The 19,834-nt window shown below is 40.7% G+C and overlaps 1 protein-coding gene across 2 annotated transcripts in view; it reads right to left on the bottom strand.

Annotated features, from left to right (window-relative positions):
- Positions 1-11,717: 11,717 nt before the first annotated feature.
- Positions 11,718-19,834, bottom strand: part of ARMC1 (armadillo repeat containing 1) — a 34,255-nt gene continuing 26,138 nt past the window's right edge. For both annotated transcript variants that reach the window (XM_032996184.2, XM_032996183.2), the window contains exons 4-7: positions 18,343-18,532; positions 14,751-14,867; positions 14,594-14,668; positions 11,718-14,020 (exon numbers count right to left, since the gene is read on the bottom strand). In XM_032996184.2, coding sequence (XP_032852075.1) covers positions 13,829-14,020; positions 14,594-14,668; positions 14,751-14,867; positions 18,343-18,532 — 574 coding nt within the window. In that variant the 3' untranslated portion in view covers positions 11,718-13,828. The remainder of the gene's footprint in view (positions 14,021-14,593; positions 14,669-14,750; positions 14,868-18,342; positions 18,533-19,834) is intronic.

The raw sequence follows: 19,834 nt of genomic DNA, 5'->3' as shown, positions 1-19,834 counted from the left end.
TAAACTAATGAAGATCCAGCAGATGTTGAATCTGTGATATTTTATAGCATTGTTTTATTTGGGGAAAGAATCCAATTTTGCTAAAATATTAATGAAAAAATGCTCATTTTGCTTCTGGATTCACTGAATGCCTGTGTTCAATAGTTTGTTCCTATTTTCAGTTCCCACTGTTGCTTCTTCATCTTCCTAGTAAGACAGCAGTAGGCATAAACAAGGAACTGATAGTCTTTGTTCATTCGACTGTTAGATGTATACTGTGAAGAGGACAACGTAGAGGCTGATGTGAACATGGTTTTTTCCTCTACCAGTGGAAACCCTGGAAACCTGTCCATCTGAAGCCAAATTGAATTCAGAACCCTTAAAGAGCTTTCTGATGATGTCCATCCAATATGAACATATGACACAGGAGACTTTCCAAGTCTGGAGCTCCGGACCGCTAATCTAATTTTAAAGAAAATACCCAGGAGTGTATTTCTTTGGGTAAGGCATCTTGGAGGTTTTCATATGACGACTATATCTGACTTAACTATGAAAAAATAGTATTGCACTGTGAAACTCAACCTAAGTCACTGGATCGCAACCGTCTAGACTTGACATGAGTCCTTGCCACTTGGGACATTTCTAAAGGCTGAGACTGAATTCTCTTTTCTGCCTGGCTGCCGGGAGATCTCTTTTCTGTCCCCACAAGAGAAACCTCAACTTCTGTCATCTCCATAACACGCAATCCTGTGCCTGTTTTGTCTGAATCACTCTGCTATACATGCCTCTGCTGTTATACATCTGTTGTGGCACAAGCTCATATCCCCACTGTCATTCTCTGAGTCAGTATTTGTACTTCTGTCTCATATTGTGATGAAAACATCTCTAGTGGCACTACACTTTAATTGGTATCAAAATATTTGGTAGCATAGTCAGTAACACCCACAACTTTCATTTATCTCTTCTCTCTCTATGGAATATTGATACCATCATCCACTTTTACATGGCATTATTCTATCCCTACTTTTTACGTCAGTGACGGGATTCCTAGTTTCGAGCAGTCCGTTCTAGTAATACGTGTCAGGCTCTTTCCAAGGAAGTGTCTAGGGACCTGAAAAGGGAATTTAATCCCGCTACAAGCATCAGTAGACTTTACACCAACATCTCTAGTTACACTTACAACCAAGCTCAGCGAGTCTGACATGAGGCCAGACAAGACCATAAGACAAAGGCATTCCGAAAATTACTGTAGGTTGGTCTTCTTGGTCAGCAGCTCTGCCCACACACCAAGCTGACTTCAGTTGGAAAAATCCCATGAGGGAAATAACACTAGCCCTGATCATGTGTCCTGTGTACTACATGCTGCTAGGATATTACAGCATTTACTGCTGTAGCAGTTTGATGAAATTTAACTTCCATATTGCATAGGATATGGCTGTGGAATGTGCACTGGGGGGTATGGGGGGGAGTCTATAAAAAGACTGTTGTCTATTTGGGAAAATCCAGGTAACAAGAAGAGCTCTTTGAACTAATAACCACAGCATTTCTCTCTCCTACACATACAGCCACATCCACCAAGCCAACTGATCTTCCAGTAAACCATTTTACATAAGGCCTACAACAGGAAAAAATATTTGTTTCCACTTGCTGTCTTTTGGAATAAAATACATACGAGGCACCGTGAAAAAGATCAGCGCCACTCTTCTGGGTTCTAAAAATATTTTTCCGGACCTTTTGTACATTGATTGTCTCAATAACAGTGGGGTTAGCTTCCTCTAATTTCACAATTAATTCCTCCATTTTTGGAGGCTAAGCCCAACGGAGTGGAAGGGCAGCACTTTCTAAAGAAGCATCTTGGATCTCAAATTTTGGCTACGTTAACCCAGGACCTAACTTTACTTATACCTGCATAGTTAAAGGGTGCAGACCCTGGCCCAGACCCCTCCTTTACCCTCCTTGCCCTTCCACCCACCCAGGGACCAGCCCCACGGCCGCAGCAGCCGGGGGGCACTTTGCAGTGCTGGCACCATCCTGGCAGGGGACTCAGCTCTCCCTGGGAAGGGTCAGGAGCCAGGCTGCCCTCTCTGCTCCCAGTGCTGGGTGAGGCACAACGCAGTCCAAAATAAAAATAAGCACACAGACTAAGCCTTAGCCACTTTCCGGAAGCAGTTTTTTGTGCCTCTCACTAATTCCTCATTTACGTGGACGCTCTCCCAAGAGGCATGGCCACGAGAAACAGCAGAATAGGTGAAGAAGAGCGGCATCACTCACATTGCTGTATTTTAAAGGCCACTAGCAGCGAGGAGACTCCCGGGGTGTTGGGTGAAGACCCGTTGCAGAGGACTAGTGGTGTGCTGGGTGGGTCTGAGAGCAGACCACCGGCCTCAGTGACTGTTTATACAAATTCAACCGGCAATCTCCTGGGCAGTACCTGGGCCTGGGCAAAAACGCTGCTCCAGAGGCTGGAGCCAAAGGGATGTCCCTTTAACCAGAGCAGGACCTAGGAGGGGGGCACTTATTTGCAAAGAACCTGGGCTAAATTCTGATTTCAGTTACATCGGGATCCTCTGCATTCAGGATAAAACTGAGTTAGCCTGTGCCCGCATTGCCGTCCAGCAGACTTCTGTCACTCAAGCAGGTGGTACACAGAGCATAAACATGCAGATGTTTACACGCGGATATACAATCCCCAATATCAATTCCATTTCATGGGTCGTTACGACTGTCCGTAGCGCTGTGTATGTCGTTGTTATAAATTACTGTAAAAAATGAAGTGACCTTTAGATGGAGATGAAAACTTCCGGAAGGAAGAAATTGCTTGGGTTTTGTTTGTTTTGTTTGTTTTTTTGTTGTTTTGTTGTTTTGGGTTTTTTTTTTGTTTTGTTTTTTGTTTTGTTTTGTTTTGTTTTTGTTTTTTTTTTAAGAAAGAAAAAAAAGTTAAGAAACCGGACAGATCCATGTGAGAACAAAGAACGTGTAATACTCCATCTCTGACAACCACACACAAAATTCAGCAGAAAAGTGAAAGAATGCATTTAAAAAAAAAAAATAATAATAATATGAAAGATGAGGAGCTAAAGACGGGGAGCCATCCACCGCCCGGCACCCCTCTCGTGAAGGTGCCCGGGGGCCGCGACGGCACACCCCCCCCCCACCCCCCCACACGCACACACCGCCCCCCCACCGGCGCGCGGGCTCCCGCCCTCTCTCGCGCCCTCCCGCCCTCCCTCCCAACGGCACGCGCATGCTGCCCCCTAGCGCGCTCGCGCCGCCGCACACCCGCCGCCACCGCGGTCCCTTCCGCGCCCTTTCCGCGCCCCCCCCCCCCCCCCCCCCCCCCCCCCCGCCCGCTCTCTACCCGCGCCTGGGCAACCGTGACAAATACGCTCGTTTTTGGCGGGAAAGAATTAGCGTGGCTTCGTGCGTCGTTGGCAGAGGGATTCTCAGCAGGGTGATGAAACTCCCTCCTGAAGCGGGCGGTAGCGGCTGCTGGCCGGGAGGGCAAAACCGTGTTTAACTGCATTGCCAAGGCCCGGGCCTGCAGTTTCTGTGGTTGATACAGGACCAAATAAATTTGTAGTGGGAATTGAGGGCGGGGCGTGGGCAGCCGAAGAGGTGTGCAGAGACCTGAGGTACAGCGAAAAGTAAGAGTTTCTTCCCGTACAGCAGATCTGCGTGGGCAGGCAGGCAGGCAATTAAAAGACTTTTCAAAATGAGGCTAAAACGCCACGTTAGGACTCCAAAGGCTGAAATAGAAGCTCGGAGTGAAAGCACACCAGTTGCTGCCTGTGAGAGCCGAGGTGATGCCACCTTCCCTTTGCTCCTTCACGCGGGTGGTGGAGTCGCCGGCGGTGACACGGAGGCTGAGCCTTGGGTCGGGCCAGCTCTGCGGGTTCAGAGGCCTGGCAGAGGAGGAAAGCACCTTTGCCCCACCACAAAACCAGGGCGGGGATTTCCCCTTTTCAGCAGAACTGCAGAATTAGGCCATTAATTAAAAAAAAAAAAAAAAAAAAAAAAAAAAAAGCCTCGATAGAAACTTCTTCACATTTAAACAGTCATAAACCACTAAGTAGCAGCTTGGGGAATAAGGCCAGATCAGCAGCTTCCAGAAATAGCTGGATTGGTGGTAGTGCAAGGCAGGAATACTTTCTGTCAGGGCTGGGGGGTCGCACTAGCAGCCACCCAGGTCCCTAGCAGTGGGAGATACCAACACTTCCAAAAGCAAAAAAGGAGTTTCCTGATATCATGCGTTTTAGTTTATACAAGAATCATCCAGGAGGGTAGGTGGTACAGCCTCTCTTCATAACCTTCACCTCTCACAAACCAACTTTTTGCAGTTTCATAAAATGTGTGGGGTAAGATTTGCTACCAGACCCCTCCACATCCAGGCCTTTAAATCCGTGCTGCTTAGCCAAGCCTCTCTGACTTGATTCAAGCACTTCACTTAGCCCCAAAAGAGCAGAAAGAAGCTCTCTGCCCTGTTACCCTGCTTTACCTGGTTGAAAAGTGAGATACCCCAGAAATCTGGAAGACTCTGAATGCTTTACAAAACCACCAAGCCAGGGAAACAGTAAAAGGTATCATGAAACAGCAGAATGATCACCTGAATAAAACAAAGGCCAGTGAGGAAACAAGTGAATTGGCAAAGTAAGAAGGGTGGAAAGCTGTTTTAATTTTTTTACAGGGCTTGGGGTTTGGTTTTGTTTTGTTTTGTTTTGTTTTTTGTTTTCTTATGCTTGCTTTCACAAAGCCCTGATTTGTAAGAGAAGCAGTTCTACAAAGTCTCATTTTTCATTAAAAAAACAAACATCGCTATTCCTCACATCTGCGCAGTCGATGGGAAAAAAAGCTTGGAACTGCCCTCTAGCATACACAAATGGGTGGAGAAAACAAGCAAGAAAGAAAATGATTGGGTTTAAATCCTCAAGGAATCTTAAGTCCAGTTCATGACGGGACTTTGTTAACTACAGTTTCATATTTAGTATTACCAGGACTGAATGGATGGAAGAGTACAGAGACAACAACCAGCACGAGTATTGCAATAAGAGCAAAATAAAGGAGCGAAGTGTGCACTAGAAGAAGCAGGTTTGCACCAAAGAAAATATCTACTTACTTGCTTAAGGATCTCACGCTCTGTGCTGATAGAGCTGCTGGAGCAAGGTGAGAAGTCCAGACGTACAGTTTGGGATTTACCTTGCTTTATGAAGGGGACTGTTAATTATAAGTGCAGTTAAGGTCCCAAAGAGTGAGCAGCTCAGGTCCAGAAACAAAAACCAGTTTCCCTGCCCTGGTGCTGATCAAGCCAGTGTTTTACAGAGTGGCCCAGCACAAATCACTGCACAATTTTGGTGAGTGTCCAGTTTGCTGAACAGCTCTCCCTTTGGCTGTGGGGGGAGATTTGGTTCTCGGTTTTTCATTTTGTTGTCTCAGACAGCAACTTAGCACTTTGTTTGTATAAACAGCTACCTTCATCCACTTTATATTCTTTTATAATGTTCGGGTTTAGAGCGTGGAGGCCTCTGGTTATGCTGGGATTCAGTTACGTTGTAGGACTGTCCTAGCTGTATTGCACTCTTCTACAGGACAAAGAAGACTCCTGGGCAGAGACCTGTGCAGTCATTTCTGAAGAAAGGCTGGTGCAAGGAGCGATCAGTAGTAACCAAATGATTTCTTCAGAGTTGTAACTCCTTCCCTTGCCAGATTTAAGGGTTAGCCCCAGAAAGGTACGAAGGAAATTTGTTCTTGCCAAGATAACCCACTAATATTAGAAAAGACTACTCATGAAACAGCGATTGCTTTGGGGTATTACTGTGGCACTGCAAACCGCTAGTAACAATTAATATATGGCTTATCAGAGTTGAATCTTACAAAAGGGAGACCACATTACACATGGACAAAACAAAACCATTTTTACCAGGTTTATTTCTATCGAAGAAAGTTTCCCACTAATAGCAGTAGAAGATGTTGATCAGCTCCCAGACTTCTTTAAAATCAGCTTAAGGACAACATTGCAATCACAACAGCATTATGTGGGGGCATTTTTGTCAGCATTGACAATTTTTATCCTGTACAAATGGTGGTGTTTAACAAAGACATATGTTTACACAGATGGAGGAGGGAGGTTGTAGTAATGGTGTGATTGAAAGTAAATTGGATTGGTTGAGTAGCTGATGCCAGCTGCCGTTTCAGTCTAGGAGTAGGTGGGTACTCGAGAGGGGCTGTGGTCGCCGGGACCACAGATTGAAAGTTTGCTGGGTACCTGTTACCGTCCATTGAGGTGATCCCAAAATCACCACTCAGCAGCTGTTGTAAGCCCCAGAAATGCTTTAGCTACAGCTTTTGCTGCTTTTGCTTCAGCAGGGCGCTTGGCTTTGGGTGTTCCCATCCTCAAGGAAACAAACAAAACGTTCACTGGCGGCAGTTAAGCCCAAAGCTTTTTAGAGGGGGGCACAGGGCACATAGCTGAAGGCCAGACTCGAGTATCCGTACAGCTCTACAAATGAAGAATTTGTTTAAAGACACCCCGCTCTCTGCCCTCCCCCTGTGGTGGCTGACTGTCCAACAAGCCAAACACAAGGACAACCACGGTGCTGTTTACCAGAATAATAGGATGCTGATCTTCCACGAGAAACACCGCTTTTGGAGTGCTAACGTTTTGGCTAGTCAAAGACAGGCTTCTAAAGACAAAAGCCCACTTTTCAGGATCTGGGCCTATATGAACTATCACTACTGTAATATTAAAGTACTGTAGAGCTAACAGAGTCCTGTGGGCCCCACCTTTTTTCACTTAATGCTAGTCTCACACCAGCAAACGGTCTGTTCCTCCCCACATCTCTCAATTTACAGGTCCTGCTGCGGTCTGGTGGTGATGGTGTCGGGACAAGAGGCAGAAAAGGACCAGGAAGGGCTGGGCTATATTTGAGCTTTCACTTCTTTTTTTGTGGCATAAGGGTTTTTTCTTCTCTTCTTCCTACTGCATTTAGTTTAAATAACGCAGGGAACTTTTACACATGAAGGGTCTTCACAAGTAATAGTCAGGTCTAGCTCTTACTGTAGTTTACCAGATGTCAGTCTACTTTACAGAGAGGTCAGCATCATGCTTCCTTAGGTATTATCTTGTATATTATCAACAGTGTCTCAATAAAGCATTTTTTTTTTAATTTAGATATGTTACAATTTTTTATAGTTCTAAAGCTATCTTTGTTGGTTTCCCCTAATAACCACCATTTTCTTTTCATGATTATAAACCCTTGATTGAACTGTACCTGACTATTTAGCTATGGCACCAGTGATACCTGGAGTCAGGGTTCATTATACTGAGAGTAGTGTACATATATTTATATATATACATAGAAGGCTAAAGAAAAAAAAAAAAAAAGGACAGTATGACATTCTCAACTTACCTAGCCAGACACACAAATAGAAACTGCAAACATAGTTTTAAAGAGGTCACGACTTTTGAGACATCCCAGGTGAAGAACTAGCCATCACCAGCTTTCATTTACAGGGTGCTAGCTTTGAAATGGGTAACATGCACCTCTTCGATAATAAACACTGCAAAGTTATGCTTCAAGAAGCTGTTTTCACAGTGAAGGCTTACATACCAAAGCACTGGGCTTTTTTCTTAGAACAAAATTATGCGGGATGGCACAGAGCATTTTCATTGTTACAACTACTACAGTGAAAAGAATGTCAAAATCAGTCAGTCATTGTTTACTTCAGCTTTGCTTATTCTGTTGAAGGGTTCAGCTATAACTTCATTTAAGTAGCAAGAGTAGCCTTCAAGCACGTGTAATTTACTGTTACAAACAGCAATGCATTTTATATACCAGAACATCTACACATATGGAGAAACAAAACCAGCTACATTGACTATAATAAGATTGCTTCAGCAGCCTAAATGACAGAGTTAATGCTCAACTATGTTAAATGGCTGCTATTTCCCTATTATAGTGGGTGATACATCTTCATTGTTTCAGTAATGTAGCCAACAATTGAGAGCTAAGTAGTAGCCACTCTTCACCTTCAGTAAGCTTTACAGGTATTTTATATGCAAAGAAATAGACTCCTTAAAATACGCCATTTACTACATCCCACTGAATTACAGCGTATAAACAATAATGGTTATTTGCTAAAACATTACAGCACATATTTGTTGTAGCAAAGGAGGTAAAGCCATGAAAACCAAGGACAACATACAAGCTTTTAGTTTTATACCAAGATAATGAGTGTGAATGGCTTTGTCAATATTAAACGTGGGACTTCCATATTAACAACAGAGGGTTTTATAATCAAAAATCTATTATGGCAGTTTAAGTTTTTATTCAGAAAAAAATTAATCTTGCAATAATACAAATTAAATCATGTCCTTTAGACGGTCTCATGCAATGTTAAATTAGCGCTGTTCCTCTGGCCAGGAGGAGCAGCCTTTTGCAAGTGAAAAGCCCGTTTCTCTGGGAACCCGTTTCCAGCTTCCCTTCTCTCCCTCCCACCCTTCCCAAAAAAAGAAGTCCCCGTGCTGGGTCGTCTACCTGCCCTTTAAAGTTGAAGACAAACCAATGCACCAGGGATTCTTCCCCAGTGAAGGAAGCATGGCCAAAAGGTCACACAATAAAGGGGACATCCCGTGCTATCACTTTCAACCTGTGCTGCATTTGGTGGGAGCAGGGGAGTTTAACCAAAACTTGAAAAGTTGAAAAGTAATTAAAAAGAAATATCACTTTCCTGTCAGCTGAACAATGGTGTACATAAAGGGGGGTCTATAAAGACGATCACGCTTTCTTAGAGAAGTGTTAGGGATTGAAAACCACTACTGACATTGATTGCTGGAAAGGGCATAAGCACCACTGTTGGGGTGATGCTTTATCTTCCATGAAGACAGCAGATGCCTTGGGCACGCTACGCAGGTAGGACTGCTAAAATAAATCATTTTGCTCAGAGCTTTTGAAATATACCATAACATACACAAAGATAGCTAAATATTTTGGGGGAGAGCAGCTAGCAAGAGTATTTGTTACCACAAGTTCTTTCTTACCTAGAACTTCAACAAATCAGTAAGGACTATTTTGAGAAGAAAATTTGCTTTCATGCACACCTGGCTTGCGATGCAATCCCATGTATAACTCAGTAAGGAAAGTTGCTTAGGACAGGTTTGACTTTTCTGCTCCGGGCCAGAGGAGTTCAGACAGTGCAAAGGCCTCTCTTAAAACAGGGCGTTTCAGCTTATTTTTTGTAATGAAGCATGAGCTAAGAATCAGAGACAGCTCACAAAACTTTGCCCTTTCAGAATTCCCGAGCAATTTGGGTGAACGGACTTCAGTCGTGCAGTCTGTAAAACGAAGCTAGCAGAAAAACACCTTTGTAAAGACATGGTGTAACGGACCTCGGGGCTTCCGTGGGATGTTAGGCATGAACAGTGTGCCAGCTGCTCCCTGCCAGCACACCACGGGCTCGTGCTGCAGCTTGCACCTCCCCTTCCACCAGCAGTGACCTGCACCAGTGGGTTAGCGTGCCCATGCCCCTCGATGAAGAGAGGTGGGAAACAGCAAGGCATTACTTCAAACCAACAGCGCTCCCTTCTTCTCAGTTGTTTACACCCGAGGCTCCAATAAGGAATGAAAGCAACAGTCCTGACATCGGGTGGTTTCGTGGTGGTCGTTTTTTTAGATCTGCTGCTTAAAAGACCCTTTTCGTGGCAATCACTGCTGGCATAGAAATGCTTTTTACATAAGAAGTTTGGTTCCAGTTTGTGATTTTATTCAGCTGATCCAACTGGTGCTGACACTGCCGGCTAACTGACCTGAACTGTAGGCACTGAGCAAGTGCTAACGCAGCTGGAAGTTATTCAGCTATTGGGTTCTTCTTCCATGAAGAGGCTGAGCTGCTGGGAACTCGATCCAGATAGCAGCCTTCAGATACTAACATAATAAACAACTTCTTCCACAACAACTGGCACAAAAGTATGGTGCGAGGGTGCATCTCCTCTGAGAAGTTTTTGTATCTCCCAACAACTTTTAACTGCTTGAATGCATCTTAATTAATTCCACAGGGGAAGCTCTAACTTCTCCAGTCACTGAGTCTAGTGCAACATGAACATAAATGAACAACAACATGAGGAAATACTAAAATAATGTAAATTCTGATGTGGCACATGCATCAGCTTACAGAGTTAGGCCTCTCTCGTCATGTTCTAACCAATACACATGCAAAGTACTGCAAGTTTAAATCAGCTTTTTTTCAACCCTATTCAAAACCTGCATGTGAAGCAGACTAAGCAAGCAGAGCATCGCCTGCTCCATGTAAACGGCGAGAAATGGGACAATTTCATTTTGTAACAGCTTTATAGCAGGAATCTTAACAGCCAGCCTCACCCCTGAGGCTGATTAGATGCAGTACCGCACTGAAGAAGTCTCCAGTGACCCCACCACTCGCTCCCTTTTGCCAAGTAACACGCTCGTAACTTTTCTTGAAGAATGACAATCAGAATCTGAGATGGGTTGAGGGGTTATTCTCACCTCTACCTTAATTTATTTTCAATCCTTAATAATAACAAAGAGGTTTGGTCATGTTTTAGGAACTCAGGATAATGAGGCACAGTTGAAGAAAGAGGAAACACTATATGGTCCCAGCCTTCTGCAAAATGAATACAGCAAGGAATGCCGTTGTTAGTTTTGATTAGGTATGTTTTTAAACTCAGCTCGTTGACAGCTGGAGTGTTGTTCACAGGCAAAAAAAGGAGCACCCACATTTTATTTTACATTGCAGGCAGTTACAGGAGTACTTCACACCTGCCAGTTTGCATCTGCCTAGGGAGTCAGTGTTTTCTTCCGAATTAGCCCCACACAGAACATTGCCCACCGTCTTACATGGCCCATGGCAAAACTCAGCAACATCAGCTATTTTTGCACAGAATAAGCCATAGGTGATGGTGGAGTGGGAAAGCTAGAGTATATTTTATTTCACAATATTGCAGAATGCTTACAGTGTTTGACAGCTGTTCACAGAGGCACAGTTACGAGCCTCACTTTTGCCGCTACCTATCCCATCAGCATTTATTCTCATTATGAAGAAACACGGTAGGGATTATTCCATTATGCTGTACACAGCTGTAACCTTAGGACAATGCAGGAGCTTAAACCGTGATGTATGTGGCAGCTTCCTTGGCAACCGAATACTTTGCAACTAGTGCAACACAATACCAGTGCTCCGTCTCCCAGTTCAGCTTCTTTTTGGAAGCCTCTAATTTTGCACTTTTTTTTTTTTTTTGCCATCTCTCTAGGTCAGAGCTGAAAAAGTACTAGCATTAAATTAATGACTGTGTGCTGTATCTTTTTTTTTTTTTTTTACTTTTTCAAGTTTCTCCAGGAATGTTGATTCTTCTTAACTTCCCTAATGAAATATGACCTACAATGCATCAGTTATTAAACAAAATTTTGAAAGCTGACATCCAAAAAAACCCCTAAGAATGAATTTGAGACAAGGTCCTTAAACAGCTTCTACTTACCTACTTTTTACAAAAACTTCATTTAAAATGCAAGTATGTTCTAAACATACACAAAAGCCCCACTGTGATACGCAGCAAAGGTCTCACTACGACTGGACATCTGCATTCCTCTCTAATAAATGAAAGATGGAAAAGATGTACTTCTAGTACCACAAATAGCTTGAAAGAATGTCAGAGCATTTAAAAAGGCACCAGCCTTTGTTTAGACATTTAAAAAAGCACCAATCGTATTTTGTTTAGTTATATTATCCTTTATTATTTTACAATATATTTCAAAAACTTTTACAGATGCCTTAAACTGTTCTACAAGAGCTGCAATACTGTCATAGAAGCACACCTACGGACCGACTGCACAGACAAACTGTAATACCTACTGGTATTGAACCATTAATATCCAAAGGGTGTAGTCTTTTAGTAAACAGATGTGCAGTAATGCAAATGCAAACAGGTGTTAATGCAGGAAACTAAAACTCTGCATTCATGGCCACAGAACAGAGGACTTTTCAAAACACATTTGGTACTGTAACATTCTAGACAGCAATAGGAGTAGTATTACATATTTAAAGCAATACATGCCCTGAAAAGCCTGTATTTTCAATCTGTGCGTGTAAACCTGAATCAAAAATAAACTAGATATATTAAAAAACATGAGACATCTAGTCTGCCAACAAGCTTTTGTTTCTTTTTTATCCTAGAATGACAATTAACTTGGGTGGGTGAACTCTGACCTCCATTATTATTTTACACTATCATTTCCTCAGCATTCCTGTACTATTATGGCAGCCTCGTGAATTAATTTTTTTTTTCTTCCTTGTGCATAGGCACAGGGGAGTAACTTTGATGCATTAATTTTTTTTTTCTGAGTCTCCAAGTGGTAAATATAATTAATATCATAGCAAATACATTACCACAAAAAAAAGCATCGTATCACGAGGTTTATAACATTATTTAAAAATTCTCAGCTGTATTTCTCTGGTGCAACAAAGCAGTGGCACTGCAGTTTTCAAGCCCTGTGTACCGAATCCTCTCAGGCACACAGTGTTTACTAACAGTTCAGATAGATATTATTCTTCTCTACCTATGGAAGTTATGCTTTTATTATCGTTTCTGGCCACAGAAATTACCAAGACATCTTTGAACCTATACAGTCTGTAAGTAAAAAGGTAAAGCCAATTGTTTGCATACGTTTTTAAGCCTATCTAAGCTGATGTACTTTCATGGCAGTCTCATGAAAGACATTAGGAGGAAACAGTAATTACAGATCAGATTTGTTAGGTATAAAAAAAAAAAAAAAAAGGATTAAAGTCGAAATTTATGAGTGTGGCACTGTGGCAAAAGAGGCATTCAGTTCTGCTTTATTCTTCAAGTTTAAAGTTTCAGTTACATTAAAAACTTGCTAACAGTGAACACCATTTCTTAACCAAATACAGTCTACATCCCTCTATTCTCTGCAGACAGAGCTGCCACGGGTCATCACTACATCAGACCACAGCTGTTTTTGCTGCAGTCTTCCCAGCTAGCCTCAACAGCAGTCAGTGGTATTTATTAGTTATATATATATGTGTATATATATATATATATATATCAGTCAGTCACACCCATCATTACAAATATGTTCTAGTTTATTTACTGTACAGTGTATGTATACATACTTTTGTTTATTCAACCCCTTATTTCTTAACCTCAAGCACTCCAATGGTTAAGGGCAGGCTGGAAAGAAATTCAAGATACATAAAAGGGTTATAAATTTCAAGTCTGTAGTGATTCTGGTTTAATAGCAAAAGGGGGATGTCACGCTCATGCTGTGAACATGGTTGGCAAAAATAAAGGCAAAAAAAAAAAGAGGCAGGCTATACTTTTCTCTGGAGTCAAAAATCTAGAAAATTAAACAAAAAGTGATAAACAAAAAGTTAGTCCAAAGTGATGCAGAAAAAAAAAAAGGCATTTTACTTAATGCACAACTAGAGCTCTTAAGAATTTTCTTTCACAGAGGCCCTGAGACTTGAGTTGAATGGATTCTCCCTATCATGTGTTTCACGTGAAGTCAAACTTAAAGCTCTATATGCATAAACATTTGGTATATAACAGTGGACCCATTTTTTAAAAGTGAAGCGTTAAAATCTACATGAAAAACAAATGCAAGAACAATTTGATTGGAGGCCTCTGTCCTTTGACCGCTGCCCTCTCAGGCTAAACTCCCAATAAAATGTAAAATGCAGCATACATTTGCTTAATCTAAAATTTCTGTGACGATTTATTGCAAATTGCACTTGGCAGTTCACCACACCAATGGAAAACTGGCCCCCTGTTGGTTCATTCACACAGTCTTTTAACACCAAATACAAGTCACCAGTAGAAAGATCTCGATAGAAAGTTTGCTGCTGTGCTGAGCCAGCTTGCTGCACCTTCTGGGTGTGACCCAACGCGAGACACGGCTTTGTCCTGTTCCTTAGTAGGGCTTTCATCTTCTGGTAAATATTCAGGTAGGTCTGTATTCTGCTCTACTTCCACTGGAGTATCTTGAAATGGAACCAGCATCTGATAAAACACAACATTAAAATTACGACAAATGTTGTACCTTAAAAGAATGAATGCTAGTGATGCATTTATACACGTTGAAGATGACAGACATGCATGTTGTGAGACTCCTCCCCAGCCCCTGTACAGAGAGAATATAAAAAGGAACCTACTATCTATCTGGAATCTACGGTGCTTAGAAGATACACAAGAAAAGCTTTGGCTTAACAGAGAAGAAAAAATAGCAAATAAAGACACAGCCCTTTTACTGTAGTTGTGAAATAAAAACAGTTCAGCAACTGCAGCCAAAACAAAACAAACTGAAAAAAAAAAAAGTTCACTGTGATCCTTTTCATATTATTAAGGAGAGAAACAATTACAGTATCTTTGTCCTTTTGAACAATAAGTTCTGTAAAACTGTTCTATGGATACATGTCCTGATATATGATACCCTTTATTCTCCTTGTACCGTATGTGTAACACTCCCAACCTACAAAATTCTGCCTGGAATTAGATGTTATGGGCACAGAGGTGCTGGTATTGATGATACAGCTGAGCTAAAACAATTGGTATTTAGAAAGATACATATCCTACCTCCTCACCACTTTCACTTTTCACAACTTGCTGTGCCTTCATAACTTTGGTTGATGCTATTGCCGTTGCCAATGCCTACAAACACACAGAAAAAAACAAGAGCTCAGTGTGACAGAATGCAATGATGTGAGGATCTGCAACGTTACTGAGCACTTACCTCTGCTTTTAAGTCTGAGCGAATTCGGACCACGCACCTTTGAACAGCCATTTGAAAAGTAAAACTAATAACACCTTTAATTTTCAACAAGGCTTCTTCACAAAGATTCCTTCGAGACTGAAAAACAAACAAAACCCCCACAAATAAAGTACTTCCATAATATACCATGTGAAAATGCTCACAATTAATTGTTAAGGAATTCCTGTATGTCTGAGAGCAGGTGGTTACTCAACTGCATTTTTGTAAAAGAAAAACTAAGACTTACGTTTTAGTGCACAAATAGTAGACTCTCTCGCCACAAGCAAACAAACAAAAAATGCTTACACTTTAGAAGTCAAAGAAAGATGGAAGCAACTGTAAATAATTAGAGAAAGTGCTGAAAAGCAAAGGATGTTTTTCTCTATGATCAGCTAAACACTCCCCTCGGGTTAAGTTCTGATTGACTGAAGTGCTCATTGATGAGTAGTTAGTGTTTAAGTTGCTATTTATCAGACACCTTGCCTCCATACTGACTGAATACATCAAAGCAGCTGTTGTATCTTTCAGCTGCTTCATCTGTGGCAGCTTACAGACATCACTGCACAGCGTAAGCTTAATTCTTATTTCAAAGGGAAAATATTTGGTTGATAACCCACGGAATGTTATGTTTAAAGCAAGCGACATCGCCTACTGTGCTGTAACATTACATTGACCTGTATTAGTTGCATCTGTTCTACATTATCTTAGAATGTTCTATTATTTCTTTTTCCTTTTAATATTTGCACAAGGTGGTTGCAACAAAAAGAATTCAAATATACTTGGAGAGACTGCTAGGACAGAAGGGGAAGAAAGGAAAGAGGCACTGTACCAGAAATAAACTGACAGCCTTACACACGTTCAAAATAATGATGTATGTAACTTCTACTGTAAGTTTAATGCATGGTTTTAAATAATAAGCTATTTCAAAGCATACTTATAGTAGTTATCAAATAATCACTGGTCAGTATTTGGGATAGTTTCATGCACAACAAGTAAATTAAATTATTTTAATCTCTGGAAGAACCAACCAAAGCTTTTTTTTTTTTTTTTTTTTTAGCACTTTACCATATATATGGAAACAATTCATTTGTGTAAGTTTAATGTATTGAAATAATTAACATTTTTGAGATTTACAAAAATTAACTTTGCTGGATAGGCTACCTTTCCTAAACACAACAAATATTTAATGCAAAGATGATAGGCTGCCTTGCATGAGTGAAAGCTGAAGCTACTTTTGGACACAAGAAGCTACCCATTCGTTGCTTATTACCCTAAGCAAGAAATTTATGCTTAAATGGGTGTATAGCAGTTCTGTGACAGAATTTGGCTTTTTACTCTGAGATCCCAGGTTAAATCACAGGCACCTCAGTTTAATTCAAAATGAGGCTTTCAGTGATTAGGTAACTGGTGACTCACTTCTTAAAGACAAAACTTACCAAGTCCATGTCCGTACAGACTATTACTTAAAAAGCTGGAAGCTTGGCAGCCACCGGCCTTGCTGCACAAACATCTTTTGCAAAGTATGTCTAACTACGGCAGTTAGGCACAAACCCCAGCAATACACAGCTGGACATCTTTCTGCATGGTGCTCCTGAAGCATGGGCACAGGCTAGGACAGGTGAAACCTAGGTTATTTTCTGGCACGTGGAACCCTGATTACCATACCCTAACAAATACTAATAAAATGTACAGACTAGAAAACTTACTGGGCGGGATTGCCACAGACTCCTGAAGTACTGCTTTGGTTGTTAACTTTATTTTTTTTTTTACGCTTATCATCAAATTTGGCAATTACATCTTAAAATAAAAGCATCTGACTCCACACTAACCAACAAACGACCTTTCCCTTCCATCCAGAAATAATATCTACTTTTCGAGGTTTCAAAATCCACAGGCATTTGCAGCATTTACAGCCATTCCTAACAACGGCTTCTCGTTTCAAATCTAAATGACAAAACACAGGTAAAGTGAGAACACAGTGTTTACAGCCCTGTGTTTACTTACTATGCCTTTTAAAACTCCTATGTGCCACCTCACATTCTTTGCTTGTTAACTCAGGACTAAATGGATGAAACTAAGCTGCTTTTCATTGTTCATATCCTTCACCATCCTCTGTTCCAACTTATCGTGACATTTAAAACAGCACTATAGGGATGTTTAACTGCTGGGTGAGCACCTGGAGTATCAATAACCTTTCTTTAATCATCTGATGAAATACAAAGCTATGCGGACTAGCCACGGCCAGCCAGCGCACAGTCAGATTTTTCTTTTCTTCAACAATGAGCTAAGAAAACACACTGGTGTGCTCTAGGCAACTACAGCCTGCAGTTTTGCTTTTTGAAGCTGAATATCTAAATAACCTAGGCTTTTTCAGAATACCTTTGCCTCAGCATTAAAGAGATAAACTCCGCAAATCTTGCCAAGTTCCATTTGTCGAAGGACACAAAGAAACACTTTTAAGATAGAATCAGAGTATGGCCAGAATATCTAAACTCACAAAGTGGATGAAATTTCTTGCTTGGAGATACCTGCGAACAAACAAATTAACTACAAGCTTCAAACCAAACCAAACTTAACAGCAGACAACCGATTGGACTGAATTAAAAAAAACCACCTTCAGAGTACAAAAGCTAATGGTGTTGACAAAGCACTGCCCTTCTAGACAGAGCAAGTGCTGGAAGGACAAAACTGTAAAAAATATTTACTTTGTATAAAGTGAGCTAGAGCAGCATGTTATTTCTAAAGGAATTAACTATGGTCTTATGAAAACAGTGCGACGGGTACGTTGTTGATAAACTGGGCCTGTGGACACGCTTACTTGGCAAAATGTAAAGCAACAAAGCAAAGGATCAGGTTTGATCATTTAAAATGGGTACAAAACCGAAGATACAGAGTCCGGAGGGCACTTGTGGATAACGTGCTTAAGCAGTCTACATGCTGTTTGGCAGCCGTAAAAAGGCAAACATGGCCCTGGGGTGTTATCTACAGGGGTATGGTAGATAAATCCGTAGAAGTTATTCTGACATTACATAAAGACTCAGTGAGACCTCATTAACTCAAATGCCATTCTGGTCACTACAGTAGAAAAGATCTCACAGACAATGAAAAGATGTAGTAAAACCAGCTCAAAGAAAATGCAGCATTTCTAAATTAAGAGTAATAACAAAAAAAAAAAGAAGAAAGTGTCTGCAATCTCTCATAACTAAAAGGAAGCTTCTTTTAACACACTGATACAACCACGAGATATCCTGAAGCAAAACTGCTGATGGTACCTTGTGTATTCCACTCTTTCTTGAAAAAGGCAAGAAAAATAGGAGAGGTGGAAACAGAATAGGTTTTTTTAGAGTAATTAAAAAGCCATCAAGGAAACTGCCATAAAACCCTTTCTTTAGATATTCTGAGTACACTTAATTTATGCAAGATTTTATACACATCTTGCGATTCAAAATACGATTCTCAGAAATTGCTGACAATTGATGATGCCACACAAGTAGCCTGAATACATTATTTCTGTGGGCAAAATACATCTCGGTACAGCATGCCTTATTTACATAAAAGCTGAAAGTTTCCTTACCGAATCATCAAGGCCATCTATATGCAAAACCACTGTCTTGGCACGTTTATTTGTGCTGCCGAGGAAAAACTGCGCTTTCCGTCGTCGGTAATTCATCTCATTCACATTGTCTGTGTCTGACATGTTGGAAGACTGAAGGATATCATAGACTTCAGAAGCTAAAAGTTTAGTTTCTCCTGGTGTAGTGGTCCTTAAAGAAAGAAGTGATTAAGATTTGTAAATATTTGTTTTTACATTAGTACTTCAAACAGCTGCTGATTATATCCTTGCAACTGGAATACTCCATGTGCTACAGAAACATAATTATATAGTCAACACATAGCAAAAATTTTAAAAGGGGAGAGGAGAAATTAGGTGAAACCATTTCCTTTCCCATACTCCAATTTTTGATCTGTTGATCTGTTAATTGTATTATCAAACAAGTCTGTGTTCTCAAACAACATGAATACAGTTTACATCAGTTTGACACCTACAAATGAAACACAGCGGTAGATGCTCCGTACACCACTGTTGCTTTGTTTGCATTGAGCTTTTTTAAACAAAAGATCTTCAGCTGCCTTGTGGTATGTTTCATTTTCCACTTGCCTTGTGACATAATAAAACCAATTTCTCTGTAGAACTGCAATCTTTCCAGATGTTTTCTTCTCCAAAGCTACTGAGCATCAACTGCAAAGCAGAATGTCAGACTTTCTTGAAGAATCCAAAGGTTATTTCTGATTAAACTAAAATTTATGGTATAAATGATATGACAGCATTTTTTTTAGTTAGCAAAAATGTAGATACTAGACCAAACATACATTAATTTCTTATGATTAACTAAAACTAATTTTAATGAGGTAATATAAATCTGTTGTCCAAATTCAGCCCTGTTTTAATTATGCCAGTGATTTAAAGCTATGCACAGAAACAAATTACCGCATCAACTTGCGGTTAATCTTAAAATGATGAATGACAGCTTTGCTGCTTTGTTTAGCAAACACTAAGTAACAAGTACCTTTAGATTTTTTTTTTCCATTTGACTTCCTTAATTGCCATACATTAAACACATTTTCCATCCTACCATACAGACAAGAACACTGAAGCAAGCATGTTAGCAGTTCTCAACTTGTTGGGGTCCTTTCCACACCCCCGCTCCCTTTTCTGCACCCTGTTTTGAACAGCACCCATTTGAAGATGAAAATGCGAGTTCTTGTGATGATTCAGTACACTGAGAGCATTCAAAGAAAAAAAAAAGGAAAAAAACCAAAGGGGTAATAAGCAAACAACCAAGACCTAAAATAGCAAAGCATTTCAGCATATGTTCAATTTTAAATACATGCTTACGTTCTGCTTTAATACAGTTAAACAAATGCTTTTGTCAATTCACAGAAACAAGTGCTGGGAACTCAAAGATTTCAACTTCAACCTTCCATAATTTATTAGATAGAGTAATAGAATAGATAAAGCCATGCAAGCTGATGTCTTGAGGTAGTAATAAATTGGCTTGTGCAAA

The sequence above is a fragment of the Tyto alba genome, unplaced genomic scaffold (assembly GCF_018691265.1).
Source record: "Tyto alba isolate M040663 unplaced genomic scaffold, T.alba_DEE_v4.0 Super-Scaffold_9, whole genome shotgun sequence".
Taxonomy (NCBI): domain Eukaryota; kingdom Metazoa; phylum Chordata; class Aves; order Strigiformes; family Tytonidae; genus Tyto; species Tyto alba.
This window is presented reverse-complemented; position numbering and strand designations above follow the sequence as displayed.